At 40.6% G+C, this 20,613-nt stretch overlaps 2 protein-coding genes across 2 annotated transcripts in view; one reads left to right on the forward strand and one right to left on the reverse strand.

Moving 5' to 3' along the window:
• The window catches only part of LOC105820073 (serine/threonine-protein phosphatase 4 regulatory subunit 1-like), an 81,914-nt gene extending 79,104 nt beyond the window's left edge, over window positions 1-2,810 (reverse strand). The window contains exon 1 of the mRNA XM_012656481.1: window positions 2,716-2,810. The gene's annotated coding sequence lies outside the window, so the exon portion shown is untranslated. The remainder of the gene's footprint in view (window positions 1-2,715) is intronic.
• Window positions 2,811-3,029: 219 nt separating this feature from the next.
• The window catches only part of RAB22A (RAB22A, member RAS oncogene family), a 48,275-nt gene continuing 30,691 nt past the window's right edge, over window positions 3,030-20,613 (forward strand). Inside the window, exons 1-2 of the mRNA XM_012656509.1 lie at window positions 3,030-3,351; window positions 4,664-4,743. Coding sequence (XP_012511963.1) covers window positions 3,316-3,351; window positions 4,664-4,743 — 116 coding nt within the window. The 5' untranslated portion in view covers window positions 3,030-3,315. The remainder of the gene's footprint in view (window positions 3,352-4,663; window positions 4,744-20,613) is intronic.

The following is a 20,613-nucleotide window of genomic DNA, read 5'->3' on the forward strand; positions in this document are numbered from 1 at the left end:
CACTAGGTAACTTACTCAACCTGATTCTCAGTTTTATAATTTGTAAAGTAGAAACAATCCTACCTACCTCACAGAGTAGCAGCTGTTAACACTGAATCAGATCTTATGTGAAAACCCAGTAATGATGATGATGATAATAAAAAAACTGAATACAGTACTCACTTTGCCAGGCACTGGGCTAAAATGTTTTCTGTGTACTAACCCTCACACCAGTCCTGTGAAGCAGCTCCTCTTCTGATGCTATTCTCCAGACAAAGAAATTGAACAGAATGGGTGAGTGATCACCCAAGCTAACACAACTTCAGGTGTGAAAGAGCCAGGATGTAGGTGATAGAACTTCAAGATTCTTGCTGTCAATCATGGCGTGATAATGCCTCCTAATATGACCACAGTGAGGTGGGGGGCAAAGGAGGGTAGGACCCAGGGCAGTATAAACTGGGGAAAGGAGGAGACAGGCCCTTCTATTACAGTCATTAGATTAACTACATTATAAAGTCATAAGACACAGCAGCCCACAGCTCCCATTCCTGCCCAAAAATGAAGCCCCCAGGAGGCTCCTGGAGTTGTCCTACCCAAGGTGTGGTTATGTTCAGAGCCATAATGGTGGTATCCTTCCTTACCAGGGCAAGACTTCAGCTGTCTGCTAAAGAATATTTAAGCCATTTTTATTTTTTTTAGAGACACGGTCTTGCTCTGCCACCCAGGCTGGGGTACAGTGGTGTAATATAGCTCACTGTAGCCTTGAACTCGTGGACTCAAGCAATTCTCCTGCCTCAGCCTCCCAAGTAGCTGGGACTCCAAGGGCACACCACCACACTTGGCTACTATTTTTAGAGACAGGATTTCGCTATGTTGACCAGGCTAGTCTTGAACTTCTGGACTCAAGCAATCCTCCTGCCTCAGCCTCCCAAATTGCAGGGATTACAGGCGTGAGCCACCACACCCAGCCTACCCACTTTTTATTACAAGTCTCAAACATCTAATATTTGTTCAAATAGGGACAAAGTAAAATCATAATTTTTCCCTATATAATCTCCTACTTTTACACATGTATATACACAATAAATGACTGAAGGAAACTAGCCACCAGAAAAGAGATTCCACTACCCTGTGGCCACCATACTGTGAGAAGACTGACCTAGCCAAGCAGAAAAGGTACCTGGAAGAGAACTGGGGCCTTGACCAACAGTCCCAGCAGCTCTCCCAGCCAGCAGCCAGCACCAGTGTCACCTGTGTGAGTAAAGCTATTATGGTCCTTCTCACTGGAGACCACGTGAAGCAGAAGCACCACCCACAGCTTTATAAGACATAAACTGCTCTTGGTTTAAGCCATGGAGTTCCGGGTGAATAGACAAAGCTAATGGCTAAAAAAAAAAAATCACCTTTTCCAGCCAGACCAAATATCAAATCTATAAATGAGAGGCACGTCACAGCAGATCAACATTGTTTATCAACGGAAATGGAATGTTCAGCTCTGTAAACCTGGTTCTACACTGTACCTGGCTCAGCAGTGTTAAATAGATGTTAATAAAGAGGGTACTGATAACAATAATAACAGTAGCCAAGATTCACCGGGTGTTTATGACACACAAGGCTTCGTGCTAAACCCTTTATTCATTTAACCCTCACAAAAGCCTTTTGAGATGGGCCACTATAATGCCCGTTCTACAGATGAGGTCTTAGCATGGCACAGTGACTTGCCCAGGATCACACTGCTAGTCAACAGCAGCACAGGGTTTCACTCCCTGGCCATCTGACTCCAGAAACGGAGCTCTTGAATTGCTCCTTCAAGTGTCCTGCTACTTTAATAAAACTGTCCCCTTCTAAAAAAAAGTTAATGTTAGCAAAGGGTTTAACACTGCGTGGTCTATGCTAAGTTTTCAGTAAACACCAACTCTTATTAGGAAACTTGCAGATGTGGAAGGGGAAGGGGAGAGAAAGTACTGCACATGACTGGTACATAGTAAGCCCCCAATTATGTTAGCCGTTTGGATGGTTTGTACAGGGCTTCTTCACCAGCACGCATCCGAGTTTGGTAACTTTGTTTAGTCTGCCACCTCCACCTCCGGCCCGTGAGCTCCTTGAGAGGGGTGGCCACTCACCCGTGGGTCCAGAGCCCAACACATAACGTGGCCCAGAGCAAGGAGGTGCTCAAGACATGCCCGTTGAATGGAAAGGACATGCTTCGCTCACCACAAATGCGAACTTGGAGTTCCACAGTGACATGTACCCCAGCTAGCAGCCCTTTAGATGATTACAAAGAGAAGGCAGAATGGATCAAGTGAAAGAGACCCACCTGAGCAACGCGGGCCAGTGGGCTCCGCGGGTGGGCGACGGGGCCGGGCGTGCGGCCGGGACAGGCGCGCAGAGCCGGGCCGCCCCCCGCCCGGCGTCCCGAGCCCACGGGGACAAGGACTCCCCACTCCCAGCCCTCCCGGGGCGCTGGCAGAGCAGGAGGAGGAGGGAGAGAAAGTGACAGGAAGTCAGGAAAGTTTCCCAACAACTACAGAAGTCTTGCCCCGGCCGGGAGTGCTCCTCCCGTCAGCCCGCCACGCCCAGTGAGAAGGGAGCGCCAAAGTGGATCGGGCAGTTGGGGGTCCCGCGGTTCTGGTCCCAGCATGGAGGGCCTGGCCTGTAGCTCCCCCCGCGCTTCATGTACTGGGAGTTCTGTGAGAGAACCCAGGAAGGGGCGGGGACGCCCCAACTGTTACTTACAATCGTCTAAGTCATCCTGCAAGTCCACAAAGTAGAGGGGGATCTCTGAAAACCAAGAGACACACAGGAGTTACTAGGGGGCTGCGGCGGGCGGGGTCCCCCCAGCCTCGCGGGGTGGCCACGGGGCGAGGGGGAGGGGTCCCACTCGGGCGCCCCCGGATCCGGCCCCACTCACCCGCCATCTTGGGATGGGTCTGGGGGCGGGGTGGGGGCGGGGTGGGGGCGGGGCCCCCGGGAGGGGGCGGGACCACTGGTTTATGGCCCCGCCCACGGCCCGCGCCGGCCCGCCCCGCCCTCGCGGCGAAGGTGGCTGCCGAGGTGGGCGGGGAGGTCAGGTGACCCGGTTGGCGTCCCAAGATGGCGGCGACGGCGGCGCCCGGAAGGCCGCGGCGGCGTCCAGGCTACTGAGGCGGGTCCTGGGTAGCTGGCGGTGGACCGGCCGAGCTGAGGGCCGGAGGACGGGCGGCCGCGGCCTCTGGGCGCCTCGCGGCCGGGGCTAGGCCGTGTGGCGGCAGCGCCGCCGGGGAATGCTTGTGTTGGGCCCGGCCTCTCCCTCCTCAACTTAGGGCGGCGGCGGGCCCGCGCCCTGGCTCCCGGGCCATGGCGCTGAGGGAACTCAAAGTGTGTCTGCTTGGGGTGAGTGGCGCTGGGTCCGGCCGGGAGAGCCGGGGGAGGCCGGGCGGGCAGGGGCCCCAGCGCCCCCACATCCCCTCCACTCTTTCCCCCCCCGCCTTCGTCCGAGACACCGCCTGTCCGCCCCGTGGATTCTCTCCTCAGCCCCAGGGCCGTCCCGCCCACCTTGCTGCACCCTCCTGAAGGTCCTGGGACCCTCCTCCTTCCCCTTCCTGGAGCCCTTGGACTCTTCCCGCCCCCCAAAGAGCAGACAGCCCCCTCTGCCTCTCCATTGCATCTAGGTTGAGAGCAGCTCTTAAAATAGTTTTCTCCCAACTTACTAAAGTACTAATTGGGAGTTGACCAAGTCTCCCAAAGTAAAACCAGTAACAGGTCTTTAGGTTTTACAAGCAGCCTTATCTTTCTTTTTGTCTCTTCAATGTTTTTGAACTTGTGGGATACCCGTGACACTTCTAGAAGAGTAAAGTAACTTCCTATGGAGGAAAAGAGGGTGTTCAAATAGGAAACCTCAAAGACTAGTTCAGCTTCCTGTCTTGTCAGAGCAGCTTGACCATTTGAAAGCCTCCTTTCTGAGGTTGATGCTCTTTTTTCTGAGTTTGTTCCTTAAAGATCGAAAAATTATTGGAAAATAATATTTTTTTGCCCCCAAATAGGGTGGCGCTAGGATTCATTTGGTGATAACTCAGGAAGTAATTCAGGAGTTCACAGTTTACTAGTATGTGTTCAAAAGCAAATGGGCTTGTCACTTTTCACACGAAACAGAAACTTTGGGTCTTTCAGAAGGTCCTAATGTCTCTTAAAAAGTGCAAAATCTCTCTTTATAACACGTTTGAAATCTTCTAATTGCTGAATTTTTTTGAAAACGTCTTTTGTGTCCCTCAGCTTATACAATTTACACATCTAGGATTGTTTTTATAAAAATCCTGAACTTGGCCAGGTGCAGTCATTCATGCCTATAATCCTAGAACTTTGGGAGGCCAATGTAGGAGGACTGCTTGAGGCCAGGAGTTCGAGACCAGCCTGAGCAAGAGCAAGGCCCCTGTCTCTACAAAATATATTAGTAGAAAAATTAGCCGGTCATGGCCATGTGCATGTGTAATCCCAGCTACTTGGGAGGCTGAGGCAGGAGGATTGCTTGAGCCCAGGAGTTGGAGGCTGCAGTAAGCTATGATCACACCACTACACTGTAGCCTGGGCAACAGAGCAAGACCCTATCTCAAAAAAAAAAAAAATCCTGAACTTACGCTATGGAGTAATTTTCCATGTCTGTAAGCAGGTAAACTTTTTCTCAGTCACACATCTCATTCTATTTCAGGATACAGGTGTAGGAAAATCGAGTATTGTATGGCGGTTTGTGGAAGACAGTTTTGATCCAAACATCAACCCAACAATAGGGTAAGAGATTAAGTTTATTTAATATATATCCAAAGATGCACTGAAAGTCCTTCCAAACAAAATCTGTGTTGCTGCTGTAGGCCCTGCCATTTTACACAGTTAGCATGTTCTGAGTCGCTGATTCCTCTGGAAGGGCTTGAAAAAATACAGTGTGGATTGGTGTATTTTAGGAAAATTATCTTAAGATTTGTGGGGAGTGAAAACTTCAAAATGAAAATGTGAATTAAAGTTGTAAATATTATTAGACTAGACACAGAAGCTTCAGTCTATAAATATCAACAGCAGTTGCACCTTTAAAGAAGGCAAATGAAAACAGATTCTGGTACTATCCTTTCAGGTGTGTCAGCTAAAAGGTATTTAGATGATTTAAGTCCTTCCTGAAAAGTAGTAGGATGGGGCCCAAACCCTTCTTACACATTCCTATACTTAATTAACTGATAAATTAATGTTGAAATGTAAGGTTTTTTCGGATCTGGTTCTTGGATAAGTGCAGTTGATTGTATCTTTTTGACTCTGTGAGGAAACTTCAGAGTATTTAAAAGTCACAGTACTAATACTTTCTCTATGTGAAAAGTTGGGTTTTATAGGTTTTAATACTGTTAGGCTTGTAAAACTAAATAGCTGCTGTGCTTTATTTTTACTGACAAACCCCCAATCAAATGATTTCCTTCATTTAAAGAAAAATTCTGAATTATCCGTCTTAAGATAAAAATACGCCTTTGTCCTGTGTGCAGATCATTCTTAACAGAGAAATATTTTACAGCCCACAAGGGAAACTGCCATAAGATTATTCCGTGAGAAGTTATAAGCTTCTGTTTTCAGTTTATGTGCTCAATATTTTTTATCTACTTTCTTAAACTCTGTGGGTTTCCTACACATTTGAAGGCATGGGGATGAAATTCACCAATAAGTATTTCTGCAATTAAAATGCTTTTCAACATTCTTCAAGAAAAAACTGGGTATGTCCATGTTTAAAATGTGACCTCACCCTCCTCAGGGCCTGCCTGTTGCTACCTGCATGGGAAAGTGGTGATAGGAAGTGACAGCAAACAGTGCTAGTGATTCATTGAGTGACATAATTCACACTGAGTCAGAGCTGAAAATCCAGAATCCACAAGTTACCCAGACACAACCTTTGGCTGGAAGTGTTATCTCAAATGAGACAGAAAAATGAAGGATGTTGTTTTATCAATGTTGGTGAGCCCCGTGGCCCTGGCCGTGGCTCCCAGTCTGCCAGATGCTTGTGTTCCTGAGCCTCCTTTAATCCACTCTCTTCACTAGGGGTCTTGGCTCACATTTTATAGGAAATAAAGATACAAGGCTTTCTCATTTTCTTCTTCTACCTTTCCTTGTTTCTTTTTCCTCTACCTCAGAAGGTGGCTTTCTCCTACATGACCAACCCCCCACACACCCCTGGGCTCTGGAGCCCCACCTCTTCATCAGTTTTCCCCTTCCTTCCCCAGCCCTATTTTCTTGTCCTAACCTACAAACATGTTCCTAATCCACCCACCCCACTACAAGAGCACCATTCCCCAACCTGCCACTCAAATACTGGAACTCCTGAAAGTTACCACTTCCTCCCCTGCTACCCACTCTTCAGCCCTCTGTCATTTCTGTTCCACTCCACCATGCCACTAATACCACGTTTCCTTAGTACCAGCTCCCATCTAATAGCCAAAGCCAATGACTTTTTTTTTGTGGCTTTATTTATTCACAGAATATCTACTATGTGCCAGGAGCTAGACTGGGTGCTAGTGATGTAGCCCAAAGGTCTGCAAACTATGGTTCTTTGGCCTACCTCCTATTTTTGTAAATAAGCCACACCCATTTATTTACATATTTGTCTTCACTGCTTTGGGGCTATGAGGAGTGAGTTAAATAGTTGAAACTAAGACCCTATGGCCCACAAACCGAAAAATATTTACTCTCTGGCATTTTTCAGAGCAAGTTAGCTGATCCCTGGGTTAGACAAACTCAGTTCCTGCCCTCATGAACTTTACCTACAAGGAGGAGAAAGACATATTCTGTGACTAGTGTACAGGAAATGATTTATTCAACCCTTTTTTGTGCTACAAAGGAGAAATGTGGAATGCTGGGAAAGCATGTGATGGGGGCCTGACCTAGGCCTATGGGGTTAACTGATTCCTACCGAAACCAGTGAAGTTGCAAAGCACTGAAGTTTAAATATTGAAGCTTCTTCAGTAAGAAATTAAAAAAAAAAGTTTGTGAAAAGTGGAAGTAAATTAGGTGGCAGTGGGGAGGGGCGGTGGCTAGAGGAGAGCTGGAACAGGCATAGGGGACAACAGGGATTGTGAGGCAGAAGGGCAGGCAGGTTGGAGGAGTGCTCAAAAGGCTGGGGTGGTCAGGGAGGCTGGGGAGGCAGCAGGGACCAGGCCACGGGTGGGGCAGTGGTACTGGAGATCGGGGGAGGAGCTGACATCACTTACTGTACGACATGTCCCTGAATCTTGGAATGAAACTTCTCTGCCTTCCCTAGTGACTGCTTCCTCGCTGTTGTCTCCTGGCCTCTCCTCCTGCTCATTTGGTAAACGTGGGTCTTTCAGAGCTATATCCTGGCCCCTGTGTTTCCCATTAGTGCTCACCTCCTCTCCCACAGCTCAACTTCACTGGGTAGTGTAACCTCCAGGCCCATACCGCCAACCCATGATTTGGACCTAGTTCCCTGCAGTACTCAGTATCTGTCCCTCCTCCAGTCCTAAACACCTCATTCGTGTACTGGTGTTCTTCCCTAATGGCCCAGATGTGTTGGGCCCTGAAGAACCATTCTGCCCTGGACTTAAATTAGGGCATTGGCCATGTGCCAGCTGGGAGAACATCTGTACAAGAGACTGAGCCACTCTGTTGGGGTTAGGGAGGTCACAGTCCTGACTACTTCACAGGGCTATTGGGAGAATTCCATGACTTGATACTTAGAATGGGCAGAGGAAGTGTGCAGTGAATGTCAGTGGTTACTGTAATCACAATCATCCTATCTTGCCTGGACTGTTGAGCCAGTTTTGTAACCAATTGCCCTGTTCTTGGCTTGGCCACTCTAGTCTGTTCTCCTCATTGCTGCTGTGTGAGCTTCTTTAAAGACAAGTTTCATTTCCTCCATCAAGACCATGCCAGAGGAGACCTTTCCCAGTGTGGGCCCAGCCTCATCCCATCTGCTCCATGCCACCCCCCAGCACACACCAAGGAACACCATTTCCATATCTGTGTGCTTTGCACATGTTCTTCCCTCTGTGGGCCCTTTCTCTTCCTTGTCCCCTTGGCAAATTCTTATTTATTTGTCAAGACTCAGGTACACTGGTAGCCCCTCTTAAAGTTGCAGACTCCGAGGTCAGCAAGGGCCAGGCAAGAATGTAAATGGGAGACAGGCCTGGTGCAAACGTGAGGCGCTCAGGTGTGAACTGCCCAGTTTCCCTGCTTTCCCTGCACCGTGTCCCCCTTGCTCACCTTCTTACCTCCATGGGCATTTTGCTTCAGGTTCCTCATTACTTTCTATGTCTGATTCCCAAGGTTCTGAGGCAGACCCCTTCTTGTTGCATATTGTGTACTCTTGCTTGAAGACCTAATCTGTATCATGTAACTCAGTTGGCATCCATAGTCGGCATCCATATAAACATAGCTTATATGCTTCAGGTTCCTACTTCAGGATTCTGGGAGCCCCGTCCCCCAACAATACCCATACGCTGGGGGAAGAGAAGGCTCCCATTAAAATCACCACTATAGTGAGCAGTGGTCACCAGAGCTTACTGAGTTCCTCAGGTGTGCTGGAGCAGAAAAATGGTTGACTCACCAATCTGCATGTGGATGAACCCCACACCAATAACACCCAGTTCTCTCTTAAGCCTGGACTTGGAGATTCCACTCACCACAAGGCCTGTACCCACAGGTGGCCCACAGATACCAAGGGATTTTACATGTTTGTGACTGGGTTCATGTTCATGAATGCCCTCTCGGAGGCTTGGGATTCTGCTCACTTACCATGGACCCTATGGTAGAGAAAGGGACCAGCATGTCCTCAGTTACTTAGGCCCGCAACCTGGGCATCAAATCCCCTCCTAACTCACTATCTCCCTCCACCCCACCTCCAGCCAGCGGTAAGTGACTAGCTCCTGGCTACAGCATCTCCATTGCTGTTAGCTGACTTCTAGGCCTTCATTTTCCCTGGTGGGGATGAGACATGACTGGACCACAGTTCTGCTGCTTGCTAGCCAGTTAACTCTGGGCAGTTTAATCTCTGATCTGTGTCTTCATCAGCAAAAAAAGGATACTGATAGGACTGGCTCCATATTGTTAGAAGAATTTCATGCATTGAAAATGTTTAGCAAAGTGCCAGGGACACGGGGGCTCAATAAATGGCACCTTATTATTCTTTTTTAAATATGTAACTTGTTCTTAAAATTTTTTAATTATTTTTATCAAAGCAGTGTGTATATGGTTTTTAAAATATGCGGTGGCATTTAGCTATATTTTCTGATTGTTCCTCTAGATTTTTTCGTAACATGCATATACAGGTTGAGTATCCCAAATCTGAAATGCTCCAAAATCCAAAACCTTTTAATTGCCAACATGATAGTCATTGGAGGATTTTGGATTTCTGGATTTGGAATGCTCAACCGGTAAAATGCAAATATTCCAAAATCCAAAAAAATCCCAAATCTGAAACACTTCTGGTCCCAGGCATTTCGGATAAGGGATACTCAGCCTGTACTGGTGGCTCTTGGTCCCTCTCTCCTCTTCCCCTGCCCCTCAATTTTAGGCATTACCTACTGATTTTTTTTTTTTTTTTTTTTTTTTTTTGGAGCTGGGTATTTTGCCAGCCTCCTCCTCCCACCTCCTTCTGCATATCTCCCCTGTCCCCCACCCCATCTTTCCATTGAAGTTCTGCCATTGTAAGTCAATGTGGCATGGTGCTTGGAACACAGATGCTCAAGTAGGGCTGTTGCCTCCACCTCCCAGATCTAGCACTTAGTTGCTCTGTGGCCTTGGACAAGTTATTGAACCTCTTTGTGACTGAGTTTGCACATTTGGAAATTCTCTGTGGCATCTAAATTATAGGGTTGTTATGAAAATTGAGTTAAAACACACAAAAATTAGTTAGAATGATTCTTGCCATATGGTAAGCATTTGTTAGTAATTGTTATTTTTTAATAAACTTATAGTTTTGAACTTTATATAAATGGAATTAAACTATATACATATAACGTGTGCTTCTTTCAAACATTGTGAGATTCATCTGTTATTTCATGTAGTAATAGTTCATTTCCGTCATCATATAGTAAATATCCCACTGGATGAATATACCAGAGTTTATTTATCAATGCTACTGTTGGACATTTTGTTTCTCATTTGGACATTTGCACCTATTAGAAATAATTCTGTGAAGATCCTTGTACATGTCTTTTGTGCCAATATCCATGAATTTTGGGGAGGGATGTGTGTGTATATATCTCGCAGTAGAATTGCTGGGTTGCAGGAAACATGTATCTTCAACTCTGGTAGATAGCTTCCAAAATATTGTACCAATTTACACTCCCACCAGCAGTCTATAGGAGCTCCAGTTGCTTCATATGCTCTACATTGGGTATAATCAGTCTTTAATTTTTGCTGTTCTGGAGGGTGTGTGGTAGTATCTCATTCTGATTTTAGTTTCTATTCTCCTGATGACTAAAGCTATACTTTTTTTCGTATGTTTATTGGCCATTGGTCAACTTTTATAAAGTGCTTGTTTAAGAATCTCACTCATTTTTCTATTGGCATTACATATTGCCACTAGAAATATGGCAATTTTCTTATTGATCATATGATCATATCATTTTCTTATTGATTATGTGTTTTCTGGATACTAGTCATTTGTTGGTTCTGTGTGTTGCAGATATTTCTCTCACTCTAGACTAACCTTTTCCCTCTCTGAAGGGTCTTTTAATGACTAGGAGGTCTTTTTTCTTCCATATTCTAAATTTATTTATTTGTTTATTCATTATACTTAAGGGTATTTTTGTTGTTGTTTAAGAGACAGGGTCTTGCTCTGTCTCTCAGGCTGGAATGCAATGGCACGATTGTAGCTCACTGCAGCCTCAAATGGCTGAGCTCATGGAATCCTCCTGTCTCAGCCTCCTGAGCAGCTGGGACTACAGTGGCACTGCGCTGGGCTAATTTTTTTTTATGTTTTGTAGAGACAGGTCTCACTATGTTGCCCAGGCTGGTCCTGAACTCCTGGCCTCAAGCAATCCTCCTACCTGGGCCTCCCAGCATGCTGGGATTGTTGGAGACCTGAGCCACCACATCTGGCCGAGGGTTTTTTAAATTTTATTATTTTAATTGGCGCATAGTAATTGTAAATATTTGTGGGGTACATAGTGATGTTTTGATACATATGATTTGTAATGATCAGACCAGGGTAAGTAGCATATCCTTCATCTCAAGCAATTATCATTTCTTTGTGCTGGGAACGAACATTCAGTGTTCTCCTAGCTATTTGAAACTATTGTTATTAACTATACTCATCCTACAGTGATGTAAAACACTAGAACTTATCCTGTTTAGCTGTAATTTTGTATGCTTTATCAAATCTCCCCCTTTTTTTCTGAGACAGAGTCTCACTCTTTTGCCCGGGCTAGAGTGCCGTGGCGTCATCCTAGCTCACAGCAACCTCAAACTCTTGGGCTCAAGCGATCCTCCTGCCTCAGCCTCCCGAGTAGCTGGGACTACAGGCATGCGCCACCATGCCCGGCTAATTTTTTCTATATATTTTTAGTTGTCCGATTAATTTCTTTCTATTTTTTTTTTTAGTAGAGACGGGATCTTGCTCTTGCTCAGGCTGGTTTCGAACTCCTGAGCTCAAACAATCCGCCCGCCTCAGCCTCCCAGAGAGCTGGGATTACAGGCGTGAGCCACCGCGCCCGGCTCAAATCTCCCCTTTTTATTACTCAGTATTCCATGGTGTGGGATATACCAAAATTTATGTATTCATTCACCAACTGACAAATATTTGAGTTGCTTACAAATTTTTGCTATTATGAATAAAGTTGCTATAAACATTCATGAGCACATCTTTATGTGGACATACTTTTTTTTGGGGGGGGTACATATCTAGGAGTGGAATTGCTGGGTCATATGGTAAGTATGTGTTTATAAGAAATTGTCAAACTATTTTCCCAAATAGTTGTCATTTTATATTCCATGCAGCAATATATGAAAGTTGCAGTTGTCTGTATCCTTTCCAACACTTTGTATCATCAGTTTTTTGGTTTTAGCCATTCTATTGGACATGTAATGGTGTCTCACTAGTTCTGATTTGTATTTTCCTGATGACTGATGAAGGTGCTCTTTTCCTGTGCTTATTTGTGTCTATTCGAATTTTTGCCCATTTCTCATTGGGTTTTTTTTCTTATTTCTTCCAATCTATAGCTTTTCATTTTCTTAACAGTATCTTTTGAAGAGCAAAAGTGTTTAATTTTGATCACGTCTAACTTAATTTTTTTATGCTTCATGTTTTTTGTGTTCTGTACATCCAGGGTCAGGATTTTCACCAGTATTTTTTTCTAAAAATTTTTATAGCCGTATGTTTTAAATTTTGGTCTGAGATCTATTTCTAATGGTTTTTGTTTATTGTGTGAGGTAAAGATCAAGGATCATTTTTTTTCGGGTGTCAGCCCAGTCATTCTAGCAACATTTGTTAATATTGGACTCAGCATTTATTGAATTAAATTACCTTGGCACCTTTGTCAGAAGTAAGTTGATATATATGTGTGGGTTTATTTCTGGATTCCCTGTTCTGCTCCATTGACGTATTTGTCTAACCTTTTGCCAGTACAATACTATGTTGATTGATGTAGATTTATAGACATTCTTGAAATCAGTACATCATCCAGTGTTATTCTTATTTTCCAAATCTTTTTGGCTCCTCTGGGTCCTTTGCGTTTTTTAATACAGACTTAGAATCATGTTCCCCAATTCCTCAAGAGCCAGCTGAGATCTAGATTGGGAACACACTGAATCTGTTGATTATTTGGGGGAGAATGGACATATTAACAATATTGCATCTTTGACCCATGAACCTAGTATAGTCTCCATTAATTTAGGTCTTCATTGCTTTTTATCAAAATTTTTTAGTTGTCACAGTACAGGTCTTGCATATGTTTTGTTAAATTTATCTCAAAGTATTTTGTGGCTTTTTATGTTATAAATGGTATTTTTGTTTCAATATTCAATTGTTTGTTACTAATATATAGACATAAAATTGATTTTTGCATATTGACCTTGTATCCTATAACCTAGCTAAATTAGCTCAGGCAGTTTTTTTGTAGATTCCTTGGGATTTTCTTACCGAATCATGTCATCTATGAAAAGACAGTTTTACTTCTTACTTTCTAATCTGTATGCCTTTTTTCTTTCTTTTACTTCCCTTATTACACTAGGTAGGTAGGAGCTCCAATACTGTGTTAAGAAATACTGAAAGCCAGCATCCTTGTCTTATACTTTATCTTAGGGGAAAATCATTCACTCTTTTACCAATAAGTTTATCTAGGTTTTTTATAGATGTCCACTATCAGATTAAGGATGTTCCCTTCTATCCCTGAATTAGTGAGATTTTTTTGTCAAGAATCCTGTCAAATTTTCATAGGTAGTGTTTTGCATATTTTGAGCTATTTATATGCTTTTTCTTTTTTAGTCTATTAAAATGGTGAATTGCAGCCATTGATGCTAAAATATTAAACCAGTCTTGCATTTCTAGGATATATTTCTCTTGGTCATTATACATTATCTTTTTTACACATTGCTGGATTTGATTTACTAAAATTTGTTAAGGATTTTTACCTCTATGTTCATGAGGGATATTGGTCTATAGTTTCCTGTAATATCTTTCTCCAGTTTGGATATCAGTTTCTCATCAAATGAGTTGGTAAATGTTTTCTCTTCTTCCACTTTTTTGGAAGAATTTATGTAGAATTGTTATCAATATTATTTTTTCCTGAAAGGTTTGGTAGACTTCACAAATGAAGCCATCTGAGCAGGGAGTTTTGTCAGAAAATTTTTAACTACAGATTGAATTCCTTTAATAGGTACTGTATAAACCCATTCAGACATCTATTTCTTCTTGGGTAAGCTTTGGTAGTTTGTATCTTTCAAGGAATTTGTCCATTGTATCTATGTATTTTAAATTTATTGGCATAAAGTATTTATAATATACCCATTATCCTTTAATATCTTTAGGATCTGTAGCAATAGCCCCTCTTCCATTCTTGATAGTAGCAATTTTTGAGTCTTTTCTTTTTCCTGATCTATCCAGCTATAAAGTTAACAATTTTATTGGTCTTCTCAAAGAACCAGTTTTTGGTTTCATTAATATTTCTGTTTTCTACTTCATTGATTTTTGTTTTTGCCTTCATTATTTTTTTCTTCCTTTTACTTATTTTGGCTTAATTTGTTCTTTTTCTAAAGTAGAAGCTTAAGCCATTAACTTTCAGACTTTTTTCCCATATGAGCATTTAGAACTATAAATTTCCCCTTAAGTGCTGGTTTAGGCAAATCCCACAGATTTTGATATGTTGTGTTTTCATTTCCATTTAGTCCCAGCTATTTCTAATTTCCCTTGCGACTTCTTTGACCATTGGTTGCTTAGATGTATGTTTTCTAATTTCCGGTTATTTGGGGATTTTCCAGAAATCTTCAATTATTGATTTCTAATTTAAATCCATTGTGGTCAGAGAACATACTCAGTGTTATTGCAGACCTTTTACTTTGACATTTGTTTAATGGCCTAGGATATGGTCTGTCTTTGTGCGCTAGAGAAGAATGTGTGTTCTGCTACTGTTGTGTAGAGTGCTCTGTAATACTAAATAAGTCAGTTTGGTTAATAGTATTGCTCATATTGCCTGTATTCTTACTAATTTTTCCCCCTCTTATTTGCAATGAAAGGAGTGTTGAAAACAACTCTAATTGAGGATTTGTTCATTTCTCTTTTTAGTTTGATGAATTTTTGCTTCATGTGTTTGGAAGCTTTTGTTATTGAGTGTACATGCATGTAGCATTGTTATTTAAGTTTGCTTGATGACTTGACTCTTTTACTATCATGAAATGTTTCTCTTTTTGCCCTACTAAGTGTGCTAGTTCTGAAATCCACTTTGATTCTGATTTAGGCTCTTCAGCATTCTCTTTGCATATCTCTTCCTATCATTTACACTTAACCTATTATAGCTGTATATTTCAAGTGGATTTCTTGTGGACAGAATTATAGGTTCCCCTTTTATATCTAATCTGACAGTCTCTGCCTTTTAATTGGAGTGTATAGACCTGCACTACTAATACAGTTGCACCTGGCCACGTGGTAAAATTAAAAATTCAGATCTTCAGTCAAAATAGCTACATTTCAATCCTCATCACAGAAAGTTCTGTTGTATAGTACTGGTTTAGACCATTTTTATTTATTATAACTGTCAATATGGTTTGCTTTAAATCCACCACCTTGCTATATTTTTCTCTTTGCCCCATGTTAATGATTCCATTTTATTTCCACTGTGGTCTTATTAGCTCTACCTCTTTGATTTTAATATTTTAGGGGTTGTGCTAGGGTTTACAATTTATCAATCTATGTTCAAATAACATACAATTTCACATGTTAGAACCTACAAGGAACCTTTGATTTCCCTTCTCCCATCCTCTGTGCTGTTATATGTTTTACTTCTACCTGTTATGAAATGCACTTTTTTTGCCTTAAATAGTGATCTTATAAAGAAACATTAGTCACCTTTTCTCTACTACCCTTGTGCCAGTATCAAGATTTCTTAATTTCTGTGTCTTTGTAAAAAGTGTTCCTGCCCAGTGATGTGAGTCTTTTGTGTTATTCTTCAGGAATATCTTGGTTGTTCTTGACCTGTTACATTTCCATATAAACGTTAAAAATTATCTTGTCCATTTTCACACACGCCAACACGCTAATTGCCATTGTGTTTTTGATTGGCATTGCATTGAATTTATTGATGAGTTTGGAGAGAAATGACATCTTTATAATATAACTAAATCTTCTAATATATGAACGTTGATTATCCTTCCATTTATATTAGGATTCTGTATTATCTCTCGGTGTTTTTTCTGCCTCTCTGTGTATCTTGGACTTGGATATCTTTCATTAGATTTATTCCAGGTGGTTTGATGTTTTGAATGCAGTTTTATGCTGTTAATGTGGTAAATGATGCTGTACTGAAATTTCCATTTTCATTTGTTATATACAGAAATACAACTTTTTGTTTTGTTTTGTTTTTGTTTTTGAGATAAAGTCTCACTCTCTCACCCAGGCTAGAGTGCAGTGGTGTCATCGTAGCTCACTGCAACCTCCAACTGCTAGGCTCAAGAGAGCCTCCTGCCTCAGCCTCCTGAGTAGCTGGTACAGGCATGCACCACCATGCCCAGCTAATTTTTTCTATTTTTAGTAGAGTTGGGGTCTTGCTCTTGCTCAGGCTGCTTTTGAACCCCTGACCTGAAGTGATCTTCCCTCCTCCACCTCCCAGAGCACTAGGACAACTTATTTTTTGAGTTTGTATGTAGTGACCATGCTGGATTTACTCTTTAATTCATAAAGCTAATATATGTGGATTCTTTTGTGTTCTCTATGTATATTTTTATATCATCTGGGAATGAGTTTTTTTAATCTTTATTTTTAATCCTTAGACTTTCTTATTTTATTGGCTCAAGTAGGATCTCCAGTGCAATGTTGAATAGAAATGATAATACTGGATATTCTGATCTTATTTTAATCTTGGGGGAAAAGCTCTTACTATCATACCAGTAAATATATTTGCTATAGACTTTTTGTGCATACTCCTTATCACATTACAGCAGTGCCCTATTTTTTTTTTTTTTTTTTTTTTTTTTAAGAGACGGAGTCTCACTATGTTGCCTAGGCTGGACTCCTAGGTTTAAACTATCCTTCTGGTTCAGCCTCTGGAGTAACTAGGAGTACAGACATGCACCAGCATGCCTGGCGGAAGTGCCCTTTTCGTTTGCTGGGATTTTTTTTTTTTAAGCATGGATAGCATTAAATTTATCAGATTATTTTTCTCTGTATATTTGGCTCATGACATAATTATTCTCTTTTATAATATGTCAGTGTGGTAAATTACATTATTAAATCTTCATGCAACAAATCACTTGGGACATGACATGTTATTTTTATATATCACTAGCTTTAATTGGCCATTATTTTTAGGATTTTTATGTATATTTATAAATGAGATTGTCATGTAAATACCTTTTTTGTAATGTCCACATCAGGTTTGATATCAAGGTTATGCTTGCCTTACAAAACTGGTTGTGAAACTCTTCTGTGAAAGAAATTGTTTAAAATTGTGCTTATTCCTTCCTTAAATGATTAGTAAAATCCATCAGTATTGCTGTCTGGGCTTCAAGTTGTTCTTATGTAATCATGTTTAATTAAGGAGTCAATTTCTTTCATAATTTTAAGATTGTTCGTACTCAGATTTTCTATTTCTTCTTGTATTGGTTTTGATAGATTGGGGTTTTTAAAAGAATTTGTTGGACTAAAGATAAAATTCTATACTGATATCCCTTTTTCATTTCTAATATTATTAATAGTTTTGCCTTTGATCAACTCTGTGGTATGTCTATTCTCTATTTTACTAATTTCTACTTCTGTCTTTATTTTTTATGCCCATGTTCAATATGGTATTGTTTGTCTAACTTCTGGAGACACAATGGTTATATCACTGATTTTAGTCCTGCTCTTCAGTTGTGTTCCTTATGTTTTATAGCCTTAACCATGACTTTTGCTGGATCCAACATGTTTTTTTATATCATCATTTCATTATCATTCAGTTCAAAATATTTTCCAGTTTCTGTTATGATTTCATCTTTCTTCCAGGTGCCATTTAGATGTGTGTTTCTCAATTTCCAAACATAGGGATACCGTGTAGTTAACTTTTTGTTAATGATCACTGGCATAATTGTTTTGAGGTGAGGCAACATATTTTCTATGATTTAAATCCTTTGAAACCTGATACAGTTTGCTATGTGGCCCAGCATATGGTCAATCTTGGTCAATGTTCCATGTTTATTTGAAAAATTGATGGACACTCTTGAAGCTCTGACTCAGGTGGGGCAAAGGCAATAAACATAACCTAAACATTTGTACCCCCATAATATGCTGAAATAAAAAAAGAAAAAATTGTATACTCTGCAGTGTGTTCTATGAATGAAATTAGGCCAAGTTTATTAATCATGTTCAGTTTTTTTGTTATCCTTGCTGGGTTTTTGGGGTACCTGACTTAGTAAGTTACTAGGAGAAATAGGTTAAAGTATGCCACTACAGTTGTGAATTCATTTCTCCTTTTCATTCTGTCAGTTTTGCTTTATCTATTTTGCAGCTACATTAGGTACATACAAATTTAGAATTTTATATCTTACTGATAAAACCAACCTTGTAACATTGTGAAATGTACTCTTGTAGCTCTGGGAATATGTTTTGCCTTGAATTCTAATTTGTCTATTATTTAATATAACAACACTATTTCCTTTGGTCAGTATTTGCATGGTGTATCTTTTTCCCATTTTTTTTGTTTGTAACCTTTCTGTGTCTTTACATTTAAGGTGGGTCTCTTATAAGCAGCTGATGATTTGATTTTTGATAGAGTATGTTCCATATAACCACCACGCTAATCAAAGTGCAGAAATTTCCATCACCTCAGGAAGTTCCTTCTGTGAGTCTTGCTCCCCATAAGCAACTACTGTTGTGATTTTGATCACTATATATTAATTTCTGTATTCTTGAATTTCACATAAATGAAATAATACACACTTTAATCTTTGGTGTCTTGATTTCTTCCTCATGAAGCGTTTTGCAGACTCAACTTTGTTGCATGTATCATAGTCTTTTTTTTTTAATTGGAGCGCGATATTCTTTTATGTGAATAGACCACAATTTGTTTATTCCTTCTCCTAGTTATAGACATCAGGTTGTTTCGAGCTTTTGACTATTATGAATGTAGATGCTGTGAACATTCATTTTCAACTCTTTTTGTGGACATAGGTTATCATTTCCTTTGGGTAAATAACTAGAAATACAATTGCTAGTTGATAGGGTAGCTACACATGTAACTCAATAACTTGCCAAACTGTTGTCCAAAATGGTTGTATCGTTTACTCTCCCACCAAGGATGTATAGAGTTCCAGATGCTCTACATCCTCACCAATATTTGGTGCTGTCTTTTTAACTTGTCATCCTACTAGGTATAAAATGGTATCTTAATGTGGTTTTAATTTGCATTTCCTGGATGACTAGTAATGTTAAGCATTTTTGCAGGTGCTTACTTATCATTCATATGTCTTTTATGAAGTCATTATTCAAGTCTTTTGTCCATTTTTAGTTGAGTTTTTTTGTCTTTTACTGATTCGCAGAAATTCTTTATATATTCCAGATATAACTCTTGTCATATCTATTTATTGTGAATATTTTCTTCCATTTTATGGCTTGCCTTTTCATTTTCTTAATGTCTTCTGATGAAGTTTTAATGAAGCCCATGGTATCAATTTTGTCTTTGATTCATGCCTCTTTTGCCCTCCCTAAGTAATCTCTGCCTGCCCTAAAGTCTCAAAGATATTCTCGTACATTTTCTTCTAGAATCTTCATAGTTTTAATTTTACACTTAGTTTTCTGATCTTATCTCAAATTAGTTTTTCTATATTATGTGAGGTAGAAGTAAGGTTCATTATTTTCTCATGTTAACAGTTATGTTACCATTATTTTTTGAAAGACTTTCTTTTCCCTGTTGAATAGCTTTGGTACATTATTCAAAAAATCTAATACTGAGTCTTCTGATCAATGAACATGATATATCTCTCTCCATTTACTTAGGTCTTCTTTAATTTCTCTCTGCTTTGGTGCGTAGTTTTTAATGTGGAAGTATTAAACATATATTTGTTAAATTTTCTCCCACATATTCATTTTTTAGCTATTATAAATGGAATTGTATTTTTTATTTTTAATTACAATTGTATGTTACCATATATGGAAATATATAGACCTGTATATTTTAATCCTGTTAAATTCATTTATTGGTTCTGGGAGCTATCTTGTAGATTCCTTAGGATTATTTATGTACACAGTCATGTTGCCTGAAAATATAGACAGTTTTATTTCTTCCTTTCTTTTTAGTTTTTTCCATACCTTGTTGCACTGGCTAGGACCTCTAGTACAATACTGATTAAAAGTGGTGACAGCCAACATCCTTGCCTTTTCCCAGTCTCTTAGTGGGAAAACATTAAATATTGCATTAAGTTTGATGTTAGTTGTAGGTTGCCCATTATTAGGAGGAGGAAGTTTCCTTCTGTTCTGGTTTGGTACGAGTTTTTAGCAAAAACGGGTCCTGAATTTTGTCTTAATACTTTTTTGCATCTGTTTAGATGATAATATTGTTTTTCTTTTTTATTCTTTTAATATGATGGATTACTATATTATATGTTGCTGAATAACAGATTATCCTAGTTTTTAGGAGCTTTGAAACAACAAACATTTATCATCTCACATTTTCTGTGAATCAGGAATTCGAGTGGCCCAACTCATATGGTTCTGTCCCAGGGCCCCTTATGGTGTTTCAATCAAGATGTCAGGCAGTGCTGCAGTTATCTGAAGGCTCAGCTCCCAAGATGGCTCGCTCACATGGCTGTTGGCTGGATGCCTCAGTTCCTTAGTTCTTTTCCATATGACCCTCACAACAAAGGAGCTAACTTTCCCCAGTGCAAGGGATTCAAGAGAGAGAGCAAGGAGGAATTTGTAGGTCTTTTATGACCTACTTTTGGAAGTCACCTACCATGGCTTCTATTCAGTGAAAGGAGTCACTAAGTAAA

This window comes from Propithecus coquereli, unplaced genomic scaffold (assembly GCF_000956105.1).
Source record: "Propithecus coquereli isolate 6110/MARCELLA unplaced genomic scaffold, Pcoq_1.0 Scaffold503, whole genome shotgun sequence".
NCBI classification, from domain to species: domain Eukaryota; kingdom Metazoa; phylum Chordata; class Mammalia; order Primates; family Indriidae; genus Propithecus; species Propithecus coquereli.